Genomic DNA, 18,769 nt, shown 5'->3' on the forward strand with positions numbered 1-18,769 from the left:
GCGGGCGGCTTTTATTTTTTAATTTATTTATTATTTTTTTTCCCCCTCTCTTCCCCTCTTTCCTTCCCTTCTTCGCTTTTCTTTTTTTTTTTTCCTTTCCCCTCCTCTCTCTCTCTCTCTTTTTTTTTTTTCTTTCTCTCTCTCTCTCTCTTTTTTTTTTTTTTTTTTTTTTTTTTTTTTTTTTAGGGAAATGAGATCTGGCGGGGGCGGGTTCAAGCGCGGAGCTCGGCCCCTGCAGCCCCGGGCGCAGGGCTGGGAGCGGGGCCAGCGGCGGCGGAGGGTGGGGGGGGGGCCGTGCCGCTGCCGGGGTCCCGGACAGCAGCCCCCGCTCCTGCGCCCCCTTCCCAGCCTCCGGACCCCGTTCTGCACCCCCTGGTCCCGGTCGTGCTCCCCCTTGTCCTGTCCCGCACCTCCCGGTCCCGTTCCGTATCCCCCGGTACCGATCCTGCCCCTCCACGGTCCCGTCCGTATCCCCAAGCACAGACCCTGGCTCCCCCCCGGTCCCATCCCACGTTCCCAAGCACAGATCCTGACCCCCCCCGATCTCATCCCGTATCCCCCGGTCCCGATCCTGCCCCTCCGGGTCCCGTCCCATATCCCCCTGCATCGATCCTGCCCCCCCCAGTCCTATCCCATATCCTCAACCCCGGTCCTGCACCCCCCCCCCGAGCACCCCGTCCCTCAGTCCTGCACCCCACAACCTGTGCTCCTGCACCCCATAACCCCCACCCTGCACCCCCCATCCCCATACCACAGCCCCCATCCACATCCCCCAGTCCTACACCCCCCTCCTACACCCCCATCTCCTGGTCCTGCACCCCCCATCCCCATCCCACAGCCCCCATCCACATCCCCCAGTCCTTTCCCCCTTACACCCCTGTGACCTGCACCCCACATCCCCATCCCGCACCCCCCCTCCACATTCCCCAGTCCTACACCCCCCCCTTACACCCCCATATCCTGGTCCTGCACCCCCATCCCCATCCCACACCCCCCATCCCCATCCCCCAGTCCTACACCCCCCCTTACACCCCCATCTCCTGGTCCCGCACCCCCCATCCCCATCCCACACCCCCCCATCCACATCCCCCAGTCCTACACCCCCCCTTACACCCCCATCTCCTGGTCCCGCACCCCCCATCCCCATCCCACACCCCCCCATCCACATCCCCCAGTCCTACCCCTCCTCCCGCGCCCCCACGTCCTGGTCCCGCATCCCCATCCTGCGTTCCCCAGCCCCACTCCTGCATTCCCTGCATTCCCCATCCCTGCACCCTGTATCTCCTGGTGCTGGACCTTCAGTCCCGCACCCCCGGTCCTGCCACCCCACGTCCTGCACCCCAGACCCTGCACCCCCCCATCCTCCATCCTGCCGGAGGAGGAGGAGGCAGCACCCCCAGCCCCCCCCACCCTTCCCAAACATCCCTGGGCTCCAGGCCCTGCGGCAGGCGTTGGGAAGCTGCCAGCACCCTGCAAATCCCCCAGTGACACCCTGCCTCCTCCTGGGGGGGCGCAGCCAGGACCCACCCCCCCGGGATGCTGCAGGGGCGCGGGGCCGGGGCTCCCTCTGCCATCCCTCCCCGACCCCAAAGGCAGCCCTGCACCCAGAGGCACCCAGCCCGCCCAGGTCACGGGCCTGCCAGGAGCTGGGCGCCCTGGGGCGGGTGGGCAAGCAGCCCAGGAGTTGGGCTAGCACCCCAGGGAGGGTGGGCGAGCAACCCTGGAGCGGGGGGAGCCACCGCAGGGTGGCCGGGGGGTGCCCAGAGAGCAGGGCAACCGTCAGCCCTGGCTGGGCCGCGTGGTCGCGTGTGTGTTCACGCGTGTGCGTGTTCATGCGTGTGCGTGTGCACGCGTGTGCGCCGAGGTCTGTGAGTGACACCTGCCGTCAAAGCTCTGCCACTTCAGCAGAGCCCGTCACCGGCCAGAGGCCACCAAACTTTGCAGCTGGCCATGCCCGGGGCACCCTGGCCACCCAACAGCGTGGGGGGGCCATGACGGGGCGGCGATGGGGACAGGGCAGGACGTCCCCGCGGCGCTCCGAGGGATGTCACCTCGCTCCCTGCCCTCTGCCACCTCCCACCCTGGGGGATGCAGGGGGTCAGGGCGGCTGCGTCCCCCCCAAGTCGGGGTGCGGGTGCCCCCACCCTGGGGAGGGAAGCGGGGTCCAGCCGCCCGCTCGCCACACGTCCCTCCCAGTTCAGCCTTGCTTTGCCCGTCCTGGGGGGCCGTTTTGCTTTGTCCCCTTGCCCATCCCCGTACGTGTCCCGTGTCCCTCCCGGACATCCCAGCCCCAGCCTGGGAAGTGCTGTGGAGGGGCTGAGGGGGGGCCTGTCCATCCCGTCATCCCGAGCAGCGTCTCCCGCTCTTGCCGCTGCCGCACAAACACGGCCCGATCGTCTTAACAACACTCCTATAACTTGCGTTAATGTTTTTTTGTTGTTCTGGTTTGTTGTTTTTTTTTTTTTTTGAAGCGTTCCGTGTTCCTGCACACAATTACTTGCCTCGGGGACACGCTGGATGCACACAGGCATCCGGGCCCCGCTCCCTCCCCTGCCCATTGACCCCCCCCCCATCCTTTTTCCAAAGCCCTTTTTCCCCTTTTGCTTTTCAGGGACCTCCCGCGTTCCCAGCCTGGCTCGTTCCCACCAGGCGCCGCCGACGGTGGGGAAACCTCCTTCGCGCCTTGTCTGGGGGCTGTTATTTTCCTCCCCCAAAAGAGCGGACCACCTTGGGATGTGTTTTCTTCCTTAGCCCGGCCGTTGCAAAGCCTACAGCCGGTGGGTTTTTCCCTTTTTTTCCCTTTTTTTCCCCCCCTTTCCCCTTTTTCCCACGCCAGTAAATAAACTCCCGCAAACTGGTCTCGCTCGCCGTCCCCGACGCCGTCCCCAGCCCCGGGGATGGGAACGCGGGGACCAACCAACCGCCCCAATTCATCTCCGACCTCTCGCTTGGTCTCCCGAGAAAACAAACAGATTCCCCCTCCCCGCCCCTTTCCCACCCCCCCACCCCCCCCCCCCGTGAAAAACAAGCCTGGCTTTGAAAATACTTTCCGTTTCCATCCCTCTGCTGGGAAGGATGTTTGAGGGCTGAGTCCCCGGATGATGTAAATCCATTATGTCAGGGTCTGGCCGCTGGTTTCCACCCTGATATCGCCCCTTTCTCACGGCGCGGGGCTCTCGGTGGAGGGTTTTTCCCCCCCCCCCCCCCCCCTCTCTTCCCACCAGCCTGGCGTTCCCACGCTGGGATCCTGGTTCCCTTGCGGACGTGGTTTTCCAAGCACCGCCGTCGCCCTCCACCAGCGATGGTCTCCTGCCCCGGGAGCTCCTGGCACAGCGGTGGCGGACGTAGGGTGCCATGGCCTGTGCCCCACGGCTGGTCCAGCCCCACGGAGCCCGGGAGACTCTTCCGTGGCCACAAAAGGCAGCTCCCGCTGACGTGTCAGACATACGATGTTTTCTCCAGTCCTGGAATACATAAAGCCCCCGAAAGCACCCCATATCCTGCACCCCGCATCCTCCCAAGCCTTGCTGGAGGAGGAGGAGGAGGAGACGGTCGTCCTCCCGTGCAGGCGGCCAGCTCCGGCATCCCACACTCAGCTGCACCATCCGGCGCTGCCCCAGCCCCACACCGCGGACCCCCCCGCAGCGGAGGTAAGGGATGTCCCCAGTCACCCTGGGGTTGCGGCGATGCTGCAGGTTCAGCCCCGACCGCACTCTTTGGTCCCTCAATTTGCTCATTCCCAAAGGTTTGGCTCCGGTCGCCTTCTCCCCACGGCCAGCCCATGGGATGGGTCGTGTCCCGCGCATCGGCAGAGCAGGCAGGTCACCCGGTGTGGCAGGACACGCAGGCTGGGCTACTGGCCCCCGTCCATGGTCTATCGCTCCCTGCCTGCATCCTGGGGGGCATCAAGAAGAGCGTGGCCAGCAGGTGGAGGGACGTCATCCCCCCACCTCTGCTCTGCCCCAAGGAGGCCCCGGCTGGAGCCCTGGGTCCAGGTCTGGGCTCCCCGGTTCCAGAAGGACAGGGAACGGCTGGAGAGGGGACAGCAAAGGGCCACCGGGACCTCTTGGACTTTGCAGCCCCAGGCAGGTGCAGGGACACCTCTGGCAGCTGTGGGAGGGGGTGGCTCCCCAGCCCAGAGCCCGCGGGGACCCCACCACCCACCCTGCCGTGGCCTGTCCTCACCAGCTCCTGCTGCCCCCAGCTCCCCAGCCATCCCCCCGACTCCTGCAGGTCCCCCAGCCCCGTGGCGTTCACCGCCACCATCACCAGGGGGTCAGCCCGCTCTGGAGGGGACGACGGGGTGCTGTGGGGTGTCACACCGCGCCGGCTGGCCCCCAGAGCCCCTGCCAGCTTTCCCCCGCCGCCTTGCAGCCAAACTGATGTCACCGCCTCCATCATCTTCCCTGCATCATCATCCAGCCCATCCGCGAACACCAGCAGCGCTGGGGCGAGGAGGTGGGGGGGGTCCAGCCATGCCCGGTCTCACCGGGAGCGATGGGCACGGCTGTGCCGGTGCCATACCTTTTGGGGGGGGTCTCACCATGCTCCCCCTCTCCGGGGGAATTGCACCCCCGTGCTGCACGCACAGCCCCGGATCCCTTTCCCAGGGCCAGGAGGAGCCCTGGGAGCTCGGCTCCGCTCAAGTCCTTCCTCTCCCGGCTGGGAAGGGAGCCCAGCCACGCTGGCTCCCAGCCCGGGGTCCGTCATCGGGCCGGGGGGGTCACGGCTGCCGCTCCCAGGGTCTCTGTGCTCGGGGGTGACGGCAGCAAGGGGCACAAGGGTGAGCACGAACACGGCGTGAGTTGGTTGTGGGACACACGTGGGTGGCCCTGGGGGCAAGGGGACCCATCACTGCGTTGCCTCTGATGTCCCCCTGTCCCCTCCCGAGCGCAGGGGGTGCAGGGACCGTGGGGTCTCCATGGCAGCTGAGGGATGCGGGGGTGCCCGGGGCAGCGTGGACCGAAGGTGAGGGGCTGTCGTAGCCCAACGTGGCTCCGTCCTGCAGCATGGGTGCCCACCGCCCCCCGGCTGCCCTCCTCCGGCTCTTTGCAGGGCTTCGCGGGTCACCCCAGGGAGCAAGTATGTCCCTGCCTCCTGGCTTATCCCGTGGCTCCTGCGGGCACCCATGGTGGCGGTGGCCAAGGCCAGGGAGAGCTGGCAGCGGCGGGGAGACCTCCAGGATGGGCAGGGAAGAGCGAGATCCGGGAGGGGAATGGGAGGTGGTCACGATGGGATGGCCGGGGGTGCTGGGGGAAATGGGGCAGAGCCAGGACCTGGCTATTCCACCCTGGCACCAGACCGTGCCACCTCCCTGCAGGGACCTCCCGGAGAAGCTGGCCACCACGGCGTGGAGGGGGGGCATTGCACCAGCCAGTGCAACCATCCCTCCATCCCGGGACAGCCGTCCGAGCAGGACCGGGCACCGTGCCACAGCACTCTCCTCCCCAGGGCAAAGCGGGGACCCCTGGCCACCCGGGGGGTGAGAGAAGGGGTCCCGGGGGAGGGAGGTGTGGAGCTGCGTGGCTGAGCATCACCTCCTTCGCCCACTGCCCCGTTGTTAAATCCCTTCCTCCTGCCTTCACCCAGGGGCAGAAAAGCTCCCGGGGGACGACAAGGGGCCCCCAGACCCTCATGGGGAGGTGGTGAGTACAGGCTCGCAGCCCCGAGGCTCCCCGGGGTGCTGGGGGGGGGGTTTGCTGAGCCCCCTCTCTGCTCTTCCAGGGGCCACCGGGGAGGACAAGCCCCGAGCCCGGCCCCCCGGGGTGGGCAGGAGATGGGGGTCCCCAGGTAAGGGCTGGCAGGGGCCAGGACCGTGCCTGGCGGTGGACCCTTTTGGGGACGAGATTCTGTGACCATCCTGGGCAGGTCCCGATGGATCCGGCGTGGGCAAGAGCAACATGATGAGGAGCATCATTTTTTTTGGGGGGGGGGGGGTGTGAGCAGAAAGCGGGCAGTAAGGCAGCTCACGCACCGGCTGGGTCGTGGGGTGCATTTCCCGGTGTACAACCATGGAACGCGCTCCAGCCGTGCCACGCCACCCTCCTTACAGCCCCCTGGGGGCTGACACCCCCCCACACACACTCCGTGGGGGTGCAGGGTGCCCCCGGTCCCCTGGGATGCAGCCCCCCCGGAGGCGCAGCGCAGGCCCTCCGCAAACCTCGCCTGCGCAGGCTTGGAGAAACGAGGACACTTGGAAGGATTGCACAAGGACCTCGGGGTCCTGCCAAGTTCCTGACAGCTCATCTTCAGCTGCTCCATCACGGGGCGGGGAGGCTGAGCCGGCGGCGGGGGCGCTGAGCCCTTGCAAAACTCAGCACACGCACCCGCCTCCCCCCTGCCGCCCGCCGCTCCGGGAGGATGCTGGTACCCAGGGCTGGCTGCCCGGTCCGGGGAGCCTTTCAAATAAAAACCACATCAGGTTTTTTTCATGCTCCGGCTGGGCTGGGGAAAGGGCGAGGGTTTGGGAGGTGGGTGCTCCGGAGCCGCAGGAGGCCCTGGATGGATGCCCCGTATCCCGGCCAGCCGCAGCTGCGCTCTCCCTGCGGGGACCGGTTTCCCCGGCTGCCAGGAGCGGGGGCTGGAGCCAAGCGCTGGGGTGGCGGGGGGCTTGTGACCCCCCACCCTGGGATGGCCACGGCATTGGTGGGAGGCAGCTGCGCTGCTGGTGGGCTCCGGTCCCAGGGGGAGAGGGTGTGCGGCTGCGCTGCTCCGTGTTCCCTCCCTCTGTCCTGGATGCTCGGCCCCGGGCCAGCATCCCGGTCCTAATAGCGCCTGATCCCAATAACACCAGCATCCAGGTCCTAATAACATCCGATCCCAGTAACACCAGCATCCCGGTCCTAATAGCGCCTGATCCCAGTAACACCAGCATCCCAGTCCTAATAGTGCCTAATCCTAATAATGCCTGATCCCAATAACACCAGCATCCTGGTCCTAATAACACCCGATCCCAGTAACACCAGCATCCCGGTCCTAATAGTGCCCAATCCTAATAGTGCCTGATCCCAATAACACCAGCATCCCAGTCCTAAAAATGCCCGATCCCAACAACACCAGCATCCAGGTCCTAATGGCGCCCGATCCTAATAATGCCAGCATCCTGGTCCTAATAGCACCTGATCCCAACACCACCAATATCCCAGTCCTACTAACGCCCAATCCATATAACAGCAGCATCCCAGTCCTAATAGCACCCAGTCCTAATAACACCAGCATCCCAGTCCTAATAACACCTGATCCTAATAACGCCAGTATCCCAGTCCTAATAACACCTGATACCAATAATACCAGTCCTAATAACACCCAATCCCAATAACACCAGTATCCCAGTCCTAATAACACCTGATACCAATAATACCAGTCCTAATAACGCCCGATCCCAATAACACCAGCATCCCGGTCCTAATAACACCCGATCCTAATAATCCTGGCATCCCAGTCCTAATAATTCCAGTCCCCGGGCAGCGGCCGGTGGCCGCGGCTGCCTTCGACACGGGCCGTCACCAGGAATAGCTCCGAGACCTGATTCTTCCCCTTATCCTTTATTCAGTTCCGCAGTGCAGGAGAGGACAGACACATTTTTCAGGACAGCCTTGGCTCTGGCAGGGCTGGCAGGACGAGGGGGGAGCTCGGGTCGGTGCGGTGCCCTGGTGCTGAGCGATGCTCGGGGGGTGCCTCCCGTGACCCCCCCAGGCTGCGGCTGCAGCAGAAGTTCACCTAAACACCCCTCAGAGCCCCTAAAAAAGCATTATTTGTTTTTTTTTTTAAGGCAAAGAGAAAGCCGGGAGCTGCCGGCAGCTGGGCAAGCGAAGAACTGGAACGGAGAATTTAGTTTCTTTAAACGTCAGGAGGGTTTTTTGCTGTTTTTTGGTTTTTTTGGGGTTTTTTGGTTTTTTTTTAAGCTCGTTTTTGCACTTGGGTTTGGCGAAGCTGAGAAGACTTAAGTGACAAACCAGCTGTCCCCCCCACCCCGGCGCGGCGTGGCGCTCGCCCAAGCAGACACCCACCCGCCGCCCCCAGCCGCCCCCCCCCCTCAGTGCCGCGGTTGCAGCTGGGATGCGATGCCGCATGGCAAAGCAGATCCCCCCCCCGCCCCATACCCTTCCAATGCCACCCCCCGACCCCGCAACCCCCCGCTCAGCCCCACGGCATCATGCGGGCCCTGGCACCTCCCGAAATCGGGGTGAGTGGGGGGCTGCTCGTGTCGGGGGTCGGGGGGGGCCGTGGAAGTGTTGGTGATGCTCCCCAAGGGATGAAGGGGCTGCGGGGGCGCCGTGTCCGTCGGGGATGCTGCAAGGCAAAGGCGTCACTGTGAGGGTGCTGCTGGGTGGGTGGGGGTCCGCTGGGTGGGTAGGGGTCCCCCAGCCCTCCCCGCCAGCCCCCCCTGCCCACCCCTGGGGCCAGCGGGACCCTGGTCACTCACCGGGCGAGGCTAAGCCCAGTAGACGGGGACGATGCTGCAGAGGATGCTCGCCGTGGTGCCCAGCAGGGAGCGATCGGCCAAGGGCATGGCGAGCCTCTTCTCAGCCTGGCGAGGGGCGAGAAGGAGAAACGAGGCAGTGCTGCACCCCAGTTCTTCACCGTGCCCCCCCCCAGACCCCATCCCGCCCCAGCCGGTGGCGAGCAGGGTGGCCAGCACTCACCTGCCGACGCTGGAAGGTCTTGGCGATGGCATCCAGCCCCGGGATGTTGTCCTTGTCCACGCGGGTGACGTAGCAGGCGCGGCGGGGATGGGATCTGTAGCTCACCAGCAGCTGTTTGCAGGCAGACCCGCATCAGCTCGTCCCCATCGCCCCTTCCCCGTTCCCCCGCCCCGGGTCGCGCAGGGCTCCCCGCTTACGTTCTTGTAATCGTAGACGACGGTGGCCGGGTTTCCATCCCCACCATCCAGGTAGAAAGTGGCCGCGTCCTCTTCCCAGGCCAGTCCTCTCTGCAGCCCCATCCGCAGGACCTGGGGCGAGGGGGGGGAACACGGCGGGGGGAGCTCACCGCCTGCCACAGCCCCTTCCCTGGGGGTGGCGGCAGGGGGGGTGTGTGTGTCCCTACTTACGGCGTCGGCGTGCCGCTGGTCCGCCCGCAGCCACATCAGCAGGGCGCCGGCGATGATGACCACCAGCAGGACCACCACCACCACCGTGATGAGGAGGCACTTGAGGTGGTGGCAGCTGAGGAGCTTGCGGGGCAGGTAGCAGAGGAGGCGAGGCACGAAGCAGAAGGCTCGCTTCAAGCAACCGCAACAACCGGGGCAACCGGGGCAACCGGGGCAGCTGGGGCATTTGCAGCAGCGGGGCAGGCAGCAGCACCGGGCGCATTTGGCGCAGCAGACGGTGCAGGGCCAGCAGCAGCAGCCCGGTTTGCAGCATCCCTGGGGGCAGCAGCCGGAGCCGCAGCACTTCTCCGGGTCCTGCGGGCGTGGGAAAAGTGGACAACCGGGATGAGCGGGAAGGAGGTGGGAGATGGTGGGCTGGGGACGGGTTTGTCCTGGGGAGCAGCCCCCCATCCTGCCACCCCCGAGCTCCGGGGATGCAGCATCCCGCGGGATCTTGCCCCTCGGTGCCTCGCTGGGATAAACTGGGATAAACTGAGCATCTCTGCTGGGCACAGGGACACCCCCGGCGTGAGCGTGCCACCCCGCTGCGGGTCGCAGGGACTCACCAGCGGCTCTTCAACCACCACCACCTCCTTCGTGCTGCTCTCCATGGCTGCCTCCTCCCCTTCCTCCTCTTCCTCCTCCTCCCAGCCCGGGCTGCTCCAGCTTTATACCGGGGGTGCTGGGGTGGGGAACGGGGCGGCCCCTGTGAGGGGACTCGAGGTCCTGGGGTGCGCTCGGGCTCCGACGTTCGATCCACTTCACGTGTGTTTGCCGATTGCCTTCTCCGGAGCTGGATTCCCCTGGGAACCCGCTGGTCAAGAGGCTCTGAGGGCACTTGTCCCCAAGCACAGGGACCTCTCTGCTGCCTTGGAGCGAGGTGTCGGGGCCAAAGCAAACCCTCCAGCGCGGGTTAGAGCGGCTCTCCAGGGTGGAGCATCCGTCCATGGCCGCGGACAAGGCGAGACCTGGCTCGGTGACCGTGTGCCTTTGCCAGCTCGGCCACCTGGAGCTGCTCGAGGTGGGCAAAGTGCGATGAGGACATCAAAGCTTTCCCACAGAGCGCAAGGTTGGGGTGGCAGCGGGGTCACCACGGGGTGGGGACCCATCCCCAGACCACAACCGCGGTCCGGAGGATGCTTGGGCACCGTGGTGAGGGCTGGTGGTGCTGGTGCTGAGGCTTTCGGTGCCAGCTGGAGAGAAGGAGAAGCCGCTGCCACCCTACCCCAGCATTCCCACCCCATCCCAGGAGCCACACACCCACCACCCGCGCCTGTCACTGCCAGGACCAGGGTCCCCCTGCAGCGGGAGACCCCCGTAAGCCGATGGGTGCCCTTTCCCAGTGCTCACACGCACACACCCACCCACAAGCTTATTGCGGGCGCACTCCCTCCTCCTTCAGGCTCGACCCCAGGTTTGCCGCAGCAAAGCCTCAGGCATCAGATTTTATAAAAAATAAGGAATTTCATCATACGGTACGGCACGGCAGCAGGGTCGGCCATGGGCGCCTCCAAAACGGGAGGGACCCCGAACGAAGACCTTCCTCAGCAATTATAAACCCTTGCCATCGCTACCCCCGCCCCAACGAACGCAATCTTCACGCGCCTCTTAGTTCAACAGTGATTTTTGGGCCGGGGTCTTCTTACGCCTTCCGGGATTCTTTTTCTGTGCCCAGGCAGGCCACTGGCTGCTCTTCTCTTATCGATTTGCCGCCTTTGATGAGGGTTATCGATCACCTCCTGATCACCCGCTTTACCCTCCTCGGGCGCCTGCGCTCGCCGGCACAACCGTGGGGAACCGAAAAGCCCCCAGACTTCGGGGAAAAACGCTACCAAAACACCCAGCGTGCTGTCAGCCTTTTCCTTCTACCAAAATACTACACACGGTGCTAGGAAAATTACTAAGAAAACTAACTATTGCGGCCCAAAGGCTTCGCTAACCTAGCTACTCGCGCTAAGCAAAGCTGGGCAAACAGCATCAATCACCCCCGATTATGACCCCAAGTCATTTATTCGAATTAAAACTTAATTATTTAAGCTGAAGAGCGAAGATCTCTCAATAGGGTGACACCGCTGTGCGTGTCTTGCCTGGGCCAAGAGCTTCTCCTGCAGCTGGGCTCGGGCTGGGACCTCTCCGGCCACCCCTGGGCCCCCTCCTCACCCCCCCCACCGGCAACCCAGATGTTTGCAGCTGGGGGGGGGGGGGGGGAGGGTGCGCACCCCCTGCCGCACGCTGCCTCCTGCCCCAGGGTCTCGAGGGGCAACGGGAGACCCTCGCGTGGGGGGAGCCCTTGTTACATCCCTCGGCTGCCCGCACCCTGCTCGACGGGGTAATGGGGGGGGGGGGCAGGGCGTTTTGGGGAGCAGAGCAGCTGTCCCCATGTCCACAGGTGGCAATGTGGGGTTTCCCTCCTGTTCCCAGCAAAGTGTCACCCCCCCCGGGGGGCTGGGACCCTCCTCGCTGCCCGTGTCGGTGGCCGGAGGGACAACCCTGAGTTAGCACCCTGGGGGGGAGGCCCTGTCTTGGGTCCCCACGGGGTCTCTTTTCTCCTCCCCAAACCCATTCTGGGGTGCAGCCCTTGGAGGTGGCCCCCGAGGATGCTCCCGGCTGCTTTTGGACAGAGGAGCTGGAGCTGCCAGGGAATCCGGGGGGATCAGGGGGGGCAGAGGGGAGCCGGGAACAAGCGGATGGTGGTGTCCGTGGATGCCCAGGGCTTGGCGCTCGGCGGGGATGTGGCACACAGTCCCTCTGTCCCCGTCTGCGCAAGGAGGGGACGGGGACTTTTCCCGGAGGGTGGAAAAGTCCCTGGTGTTCCGGAGAAAAGTTTGCGGTGGGTGCGCTGCCCGCGCCCGGAGGCTGCCCCTGCCATCTCGTCCTCCCTCCGTGCAAACTAGGGGGGGGGGGGGGGGGAGAGGGAGGGGGGCAGGGGGTCACAACGGCCGTGCAGCCCCACAGCATGGCGTGCAGTGTCGGGGGGATGCTCTCCTGCCCCGGGAAGTGGGTGCTCCTTGCCCTGAGCTGGTCCTTGCCCCGAGGCAAGGTCCTTGACTGGTCCTTGCCCAGAGCCCACCGACAGGAGGGATGGGGGTACCCACGCCGGACCCCGTGGGGGGGACATCCCGGGGACATCGTGCCACCGTCTCCCCCATGAAGGGCCATTTGCAGGGCGGGGGAAAGGAAGGGAGCAGCACTCGGAAGCAGGAGCACAGGGCTTTACTTCGCAGACAGAAACGCGAATCCCAAAGCAAATCCCACTTTTTTATTGCAAGTGCGGTGGGATAAGCCGCGGTGCCCGGCGGCTGTGGATGGAGCCGCCCCCCGCGGGATGGAGCCGTGGAGGAGGAGGGATGCCCGGGCATCCTGCCTGGAAGGCAACGCGGGGAGCATGGGGACGGTGACATCCCCGTCTCGCTCTCCCGTCCGCTCCCAGCCGGCCCTACGCCCAGTACACGGGGACGGTGCTGCAGAGGATGTTCATGGTGGTGCCCAGGATGGAGCGGTCGGCCAAGGGCATGGCGTTGTCCCCAGCCCCCTTCATCTCAGCCTGCAGGAGAGAGAATGGAGGGGGGGGGCTGCCATCCTTGGCTACCGGTAGCCTCCCCTCCAGCGGATGCTTGCCACAAGCCCAGCGGCCCCGCACTTGGCCCCGGCTGCCCAGGACACGGGGGGTCAGGCTGGGCAGACCCCCCCGCTGTGGTGGCCACCACTCACCTGCCGATGCTGGAAGGTCTCGATGACGGCGTCCAGCCCCGGCATGTTGTCCTTGTCCACGCGGGTGACGTAGCAGGCGCGGTGCCGCCAGGACCTGTAGCCGACCAGCAGCTGTTTGCAGACAGACCCCGCGTCAGCTCAGCCCCGTCCCCCATTGCCACCAACCCGCCCCACCGTGCCCCCCTCCCCGGCGGCAGGGCTGCCCGCGCACCTTGCTGTAGTCGTACACCACCACGGCGGTGGCGTTGAGCCCGTCCCGCACGGCGAACGTCCCCGTCCTCTCCTTCTTGCTCATGGAGAGGTGTTGGGGGGTCCCTTCGCCGTCCAGACCATGGATGGTCATTCGCAAGACCTGCCGGGCAGAGGTTGGGCGGGGGTGGGGGGGAGGTCAGGGAGCTTTGTGGGGTCTAAACCCCATCCCTGCAAAGCCGGTGACATTCCCAAACCTGTCACCGGAGCCGGTGGCATCGCGGCTGCCTCCCCGGCGCTGCCTCACCGTTTCGGCGTGCGTCTCGGTGATGTGCAGCCCCAGGAGGAGGAAGGCGACGATGACCACCACGAGGACGACCACCACCACCACCACGACCAGGAGGCACTTGAGCTGGTGGGGGATGCAGGGCAGGCGGGGGGAGGCCGTGTACCTCTGGGGACACAGGGGGGCACCCGGCTGAGCCACCGGCGTGGGGCTGGGGAAGGCAGACGGTGCTCAGCCCCACGCCGGCTCCCCCGGGATGGGTGGTGGGTGCTCCTTACCGGAGGTGCCTCCTCCATCAGCGCCTCTTTGGAGCTGCCGTCCATCTCGTCCTCCCTCGCTGCGTGGCTCCGGTCCCTTTGCCAGCTGGAGCCGAGGGGATTTATAGGGATTTCGGGGGGGGTGGGAGGTGGCTGGGGCCACCCCGGCTGCCAAGGTGCCACTTGTGCTGTGTTTGCTGAGCCAAGGAGGGGGCGTGAAGCCTCCGAGGGCCCTTTCCCGGCATTTGGCTGGCAGTGCCGGGGCGGGGGGGTCAAGGCAAACAGAGGGCAGGTCGAGCGCCTTCCACCCTCCGCACCCAGCCCCACGCTGTGGCCGAGGACCCAGCACCCGTCCCCGGGGCGGGGACTGCACCCCTGGTCCCCCCCTGCAGCCCGCTGCACGGGCAGCTGCAGCCTGCCCCCCCCCCCCACAGCGCGGGGAAGAAGCTGGATGGGCTCATTGTTGGCTGGGAATGCGGTGCCTGGGACGGGATGGACGGGCGGACGGTGCCTCCTGCCACCCGGCCAGCGCTCGGGGCTGGCATGGCCAGCACTGCAGCACGGGCGAGGATACAGGGTGGGGAGAACCGGGGTGGCGTCCCCCCTCTGCCCCGTCCCACTGCACCCCGAGAGCACCCAGCACCCCCCCACCCCCCCACCCTCTCCTTGGCAGCGTGCACCCCCGTGTTCGCACGCCCGCGCGCCGCTGAGGACAGGCGTCCAGAGGGATGCTCGGGCTGTCACTCAGCCGCATCCCTCCCTCCCTCCCTCCTTCCCGCAGCACAGGAGCATGGTGCGCTGCAGAGCAGCGGGTCGCATGCCGGCAGCCTCCGCCGCCGCCGCTTCCCCTCCACACTGAAATCTCCCGGGAAGGAGAAGAGGAAAAGGCTTCCCCGCCGTTTCCCGGCACAACAGGAGGAGAGGGACCAGCTCCGGGGAAAGAAACAGGGCTAGGCCAGGGCGTGATGGAGCTGCGGCGCGGGAGGAGGATGCCGAGGGGCCAGCTCTCGGCTCTTCTCCTCTTCCTCGCCTTGGCCTGGCTCTGGCTGCCGGCGGGGGGTCGGCGGCCCCCCCGGCCACCCCCTTGCCCCCCGAGCTGCTCCTGCACCCGGGACACAGCTTTCTGCGTGGACTCCAAGGCCGTGCCCAGGAATCTGCCCCCCGAGGTCATCTCGCTGTGAGTACCCAGGCAGCAGGATGGGGACGGGGACAGGGATGGGGCCAGGGACGGGGATGGGGACAGGGAGCAGGTTGTGTCCCCGAGGTTGCAGGGCTGGCAGGGGCTGCTGGCTGCCCTGGGGTGGCAGGGACAGCCCCTTTCTTTGTGTTGCATGGGGGGGGAAAAGCGTGGTGGTGGTGGTGGGGGTCTCTTGGGGGAAGGAGGGGGCTGGGGACATCCCCCGGGACCGGTCCCCGTGTCCTGCTGCGGTGGCAGGTCTCCTTGCACAGGCAGCCATCCATCAGCGCCGGATGGAGCAGGGCCGCAGCCCGTCCCCGCCGCGCTGCCCGTCTGCCGTGACCTTGGGGACCAGAGCCCCAAGGGGACACGGCTGGCGGGTGCCGGGGCACGGTGGTGGGGACGCAGCGGGACACCGCAGCCTTGTCCAGGCGTGCAAGCATGTGCGTGGTGGATACACGTGTGTGTTCATAAGCATGTGTGGGGTGGTGCCAGCCCCACATACCTGCCTTGTCCCCTCCATGTCCCCCCCGAAGGGCTGGATTTCTCCTGGGGCTGCTCCCCCCCCCGCCCAGCACCTCCCCAGGGCCCATGGGGGGCTGCACCGGCACTCACTGCGTGACGGTGGGGATGGCGCCGAGGGGCAGGGGGGTGGCGGACACCACCCCCCCCCCCCCCCCGCTGCCCTCCCCTCTCCCGCGTAGCCCTGAAGCTTCGTCTCGCCGGCAGGACGATGGTGAACGCAGCCTTCACGGAGATCCGAGAGGCAGCCTTCGCCCACATCCCCTCGCTGCAGTTCCTGTAGGTCTCCCTGCACCCCGTGCCGGGCATCCCGGTGTGTGTCCCCCCCCCCAGCCCATCCTGCCCCATCCCGGTGCTGACGGTGCATCCCCCGCCGCCGCCTCTCTTTGCAGCCTGCTCAACTCCAACAAGTTCACGCTGATCGGGGACAACGCCTTCGCCGGCCTCTCGCACCTCCAGTACCTGTGCGTGGGACGGGGACGGGGACACGGGGACGGCACGGGGAGGGCGGGGGTACCCGCAGGGGATCGGGCCCCTCAGGGCGGCCGTGCCACCGTCTCCTCCCACCCCAGGTTCATCGAGAACAATGACATCCAGGCGCTCTCAAAGGCCACTTTCCGCGGGCTCAAGTCCCTGACCCACCTGTGAGTCCCGAGGGGTCCCCAAATTGTGGCACTGGGGATGGCTCTTGTCCCTTCACGGTGGCCTGTGTCACCTCCACTTTCCCCCCCTTCCACCAGGTCCTTGGCCAACAACAACTTGCAGACGCTGCCCCGGGGGCTCTTCAAGCCGCTGGACATCCTGAGCGACCTGTAAGGCTGCCGTGGCGGCGGGGACACCGGGGACAGGGTGACATCCCGGCGCTCGGGGCTCGGGCAGGGTGCTCGGTGCCGGGGGGTGACTCGGTGCCATCCTCGGCAGGGACCTGCGGGGCAACACGCTGGCCTGCGACTGCAAGATCAAGTGGTTGGTGGAGTGGCTGGAGAGCACCAACACCACGGTCCCCGCCGTCTTCTGCAGCAGCCCCGGGCAGTTCGAAGGCCAGCGGATCCGGGACCTGGCGCTGGGTGACTTCCAGTGCATCACCACGGGTGAGGGACCGCGGCCACCCGTCATGCCGGCCCCGGGGTGGCCGGACCCTCACCGCCGCCTCTCCCCCCAGACTTCGTGGTCCACCAGGTCCTGCCCTTCCAGTCGGTGTCTGCCGAGCCCTTCACCTACGCCAGCGACCTGTACGTCGCCCTGGCGCAGCCCGGTGCCAGCAGCTGTGCCGTCCTCAAGTGGGACTACGTGGAGCGCAAGCTGCGTGACTTCGACCGCATCCCCGGTAAGGCAGCCGGGGACAGGGTCTGGGTTGGCACCCCCGTTTTTGGGTGTTTCGGGGAGGGCACGGCCCCGGCGTGACGCCGTCCTGCCCGGCAGCTCACTCGGCGGTGCACTGCAAGCCCATCGTGGCGCAGGACCAGCTGTACGTGGTGGTGGCCCAGCTCTTCGGCGGCTCCTACATCTACCGCTGGGACACCGCCGTGGACAAGTTCATCAAGATCCAGGACATCGACAGCCAGAAGACCCGCAAGCCCAACGACATCGAAGCCTTCCAGATCGAAGGTGACTGGTACTTTGTCATCGCCGACAGCTCCAAAGCAGGTTCCACCAGCCTCTACCGCCTCAACCAGAATGGCTTCTACTCCCACCAAGCCCTCCACGCCTGGCACCGTGACACCGACGTGGAATACGTGGAGAACGACGGCAAACCCCGGCTGATCATCTCCAGCAGCTCCCAAGCCCCCGTCATCTACCAGTGGAACCGGGGGCAGAAGCAATTCGCCCCCCAGGGGGAGGTCGGGGAGATGCTGGACGTGCAGATGGTGAAGCACTTCAAGGTGAAGCGGGACCAGTTCCTCTGCCTCAGCCGCTACATCGGCGACTCCAAGGTGGTGCGATGGGAAGGGCAGCGCTTCATCGAGCTCCAGACGCTGCCGTCCCGCGGCTCCATGGTGATGCAGCCCTTCTCGGTGGGGCAACGGCAGTACCTGGCCCTGGGCAGTGACTTCTCCTTCACCCACGTCTACCTGTGGGAAGAGGAGAAGCAGAAATTCGCCAAGTTTCAGGAGCTGTCGGTGCAGGCGCCGCGGGCTTTCCGCTACGTGGCAGCTGCCGACGTGCAGCTCCTCCTGGCTCCCAGCTTCAAGGCCAACACGCTGGTCTACCGGCACGTGGTGGTGGACCTCAGCCTCTAGCGGGGAGGGAGAGCCTGGGCTGCCCGTGGGGGGCCCCGACATGGCTCTCGCCTCCCCCGAGGACACGCATGCGCCCACCAGCCCCTTCCTCCCGCCTGCAGCCCTGCCCCGTGGTCACAGCCCCGGTGCCAGCGCCCTCCCGGCCCCCCACCTTCACCCACCCAGCCCCACGGCTTGCCGGGGGAAGACACGGGCCTCAGTTTCCCCCCCCGGCCCCTCCCCTGGGTCCTCCCAGTTTCCCCATGTGCAGCAGCCACAGCCACCCCATCCAGCATCCCGTGGGATGCGGGCAGCAGGGTGGGACACCCCTGGCCCTGCAGATCGATGCCCTTGGGTGCCGGATCTGCGTGCTGAGGGGGCTGGCGGGGCACGGGTGTCACTGGGGCAATGGGCTGGAGGCATGTGGCAGGGAGGTCCGGGAACACGGGAGCGGGGCAGCAGGCAGGGATGTGCACGGGCAGGGCTGGATGGGATGCTCCCAGGACGCTGCGGGGCTCCCAGGGTGATGGGATGCTCCGAGGTGGATGGGATGCGCGGGGTGGATGGGATGCTCTGAGGTGGATGCAGATGCGGTGCCTTGAGGAGGATGGGATGCTTGAGGCCAGCAGGATGCTCCACGAAGGATGAGGATGGGGTGCCCTGAGGAGGATGGGATGCTCGAGGCCAGCAGGATGCTCCACGAAGGATGAGGATGGGGTGCCCTGAGGAAGACGGGATGCTCAAAGCCAGCAGGATGCTCCAAGAAGGATGCAGATGGGGTGCCCTGAGGAGGATGGGGTGCTCGAGGCCAGCAGGATGCTCCGAGGCAGATGCAGATGGGATGCCCTGAGGAGGATGGCGTGCTCGAGGCCAGCAGGATGCTCCGAGGCAGATGCAGATGGGATGCCCTGAGGAGGATGGCGTGCTCGAGGCCAGCAGGATGCTCCAAGAAGGATGCAGATGGGATGCCCTGAGGAGGATGGGATGCCCGAGGCCAGAGGGATGCTCCAGGCTGGTGGGATGCTGCCGAGGCAGTGCTGCCACCCGCAGAAGCAGGGCTGTTCCCGTCCCTCTCCGTGCATGTCCAGCAGCTCCCTCTGTGTCCCCCTGTGTCCCCCCCTGCCGGGCAGGACCCAGCGTGCCAGCCGGACACAGGGTGTACGTGCCCGCTGAAACGCTCCCCACAATAAACACACTGTGACACCCGGCCCCGTCTGTGTCTGCCAGCGGCCACCCTGTGACCACCCATGGCTGGTGGATGGGATGGGATGGATGGGATGGGATGGGTTGGGATGGGATGGATGGGATGGTGTCCCC

At 66.2% G+C, this 18,769-nt stretch overlaps 2 protein-coding genes across 3 annotated transcripts; one reads left to right on the forward strand and one right to left on the reverse strand.

Moving 5' to 3' along the window:
- Nucleotides 1–8,046: 8,046 nt before the first annotated feature.
- On the reverse strand, nucleotides 8,047–13,958 carry SFTPC (surfactant protein C). The gene is made up of 11 exons (XM_063358921.1): nucleotides 13,556–13,958; nucleotides 13,299–13,445; nucleotides 13,014–13,154; nucleotides 12,803–12,913; nucleotides 12,529–12,635; nucleotides 9,658–9,757; nucleotides 9,053–9,406; nucleotides 8,843–8,953; nucleotides 8,646–8,756; nucleotides 8,426–8,530; nucleotides 8,047–8,292 (listed from the first exon to the last, which is right to left on the reverse strand). The coding sequence occupies exons 1-10, from the start codon at nucleotides 13,598–13,600 to the stop codon at nucleotides 8,435–8,437; spliced, it is 1,323 nt and encodes a 440-aa protein (XP_063214991.1). The 5' UTR covers nucleotides 13,601–13,958; the 3' UTR covers nucleotides 8,047–8,292; nucleotides 8,426–8,434.
- Nucleotides 13,959–13,999: 41 nt separating this feature from the next.
- LGI3 (leucine rich repeat LGI family member 3) lies at nucleotides 14,000–18,655 on the forward strand. 2 transcript variants are annotated; one of them, XM_063358888.1, is made up of 8 exons: nucleotides 14,007–14,711; nucleotides 15,441–15,512; nucleotides 15,626–15,697; nucleotides 15,806–15,877; nucleotides 15,974–16,045; nucleotides 16,155–16,324; nucleotides 16,396–16,560; nucleotides 16,656–18,651. In XM_063358888.1, exons 1-8 carry the CDS (start codon nucleotides 14,263–14,265, stop codon nucleotides 17,471–17,473), a joined length of 1,890 nt encoding a protein of 629 aa, XP_063214958.1. In that variant the 5' UTR covers nucleotides 14,007–14,262; the 3' UTR covers nucleotides 17,474–18,651. The 2 variants fall into 2 exon arrangements, with proteins under 2 accessions (XP_063214956.1, XP_063214958.1); XM_063358886.1 differs by having other exon boundaries at nucleotides 14,000–14,711; nucleotides 15,626–15,877; nucleotides 16,656–18,655.
- The last annotated feature ends 114 nt before the right edge of the window (nucleotides 18,656–18,769 follow it).

Source organism: Chroicocephalus ridibundus, chromosome 23 (genome assembly GCF_963924245.1).
Source record: "Chroicocephalus ridibundus chromosome 23, bChrRid1.1, whole genome shotgun sequence".
In the NCBI taxonomy this organism is placed as follows: Eukaryota; Metazoa; Chordata; class Aves; order Charadriiformes; family Laridae; genus Chroicocephalus; species Chroicocephalus ridibundus.

Bases quoted from the DNA above. Each gene is read 5' to 3' on its own strand.
- SFTPC (XM_063358921.1), bottom strand. From the start codon at position 13,600: ATGGACGGCAGCTCCAAAGAGGCGCTGATGGAGGAGGCACCTCCG. The intron at 9,758-12,528 runs GGGCCGGCTGGG...CCCGGTATAAAG, and splicing joins GTCCCCGTGTACTGGGCGTA to CTGGAGCAGCCCGGGCTGGG. The intron at 8,531-8,645 runs GTGAGTGCTGGC...GCCCCTCGCCAG, and splicing joins AGACCTTCCAGCGTCGGCAG to GCTGAGAAGAGGCTCGCCAT.
- LGI3 (XM_063358886.1), top strand. From the start codon at position 14,263: ATGCTCGGGCTGTCACTCAGCCGCATCCCTCCCTCCCTCCCTCCTTCC. The intron at 14,712-15,440 runs GTGAGTACCCAG...TCTCGCCGGCAG, and splicing joins CCCCCCGAGGTCATCTCGCT to GACGATGGTGAACGCAGCCT. The intron at 15,513-15,625 runs GTAGGTCTCCCT...CTCTCTTTGCAG, and splicing joins ATCCCCTCGCTGCAGTTCCT to CCTGCTCAACTCCAACAAGT.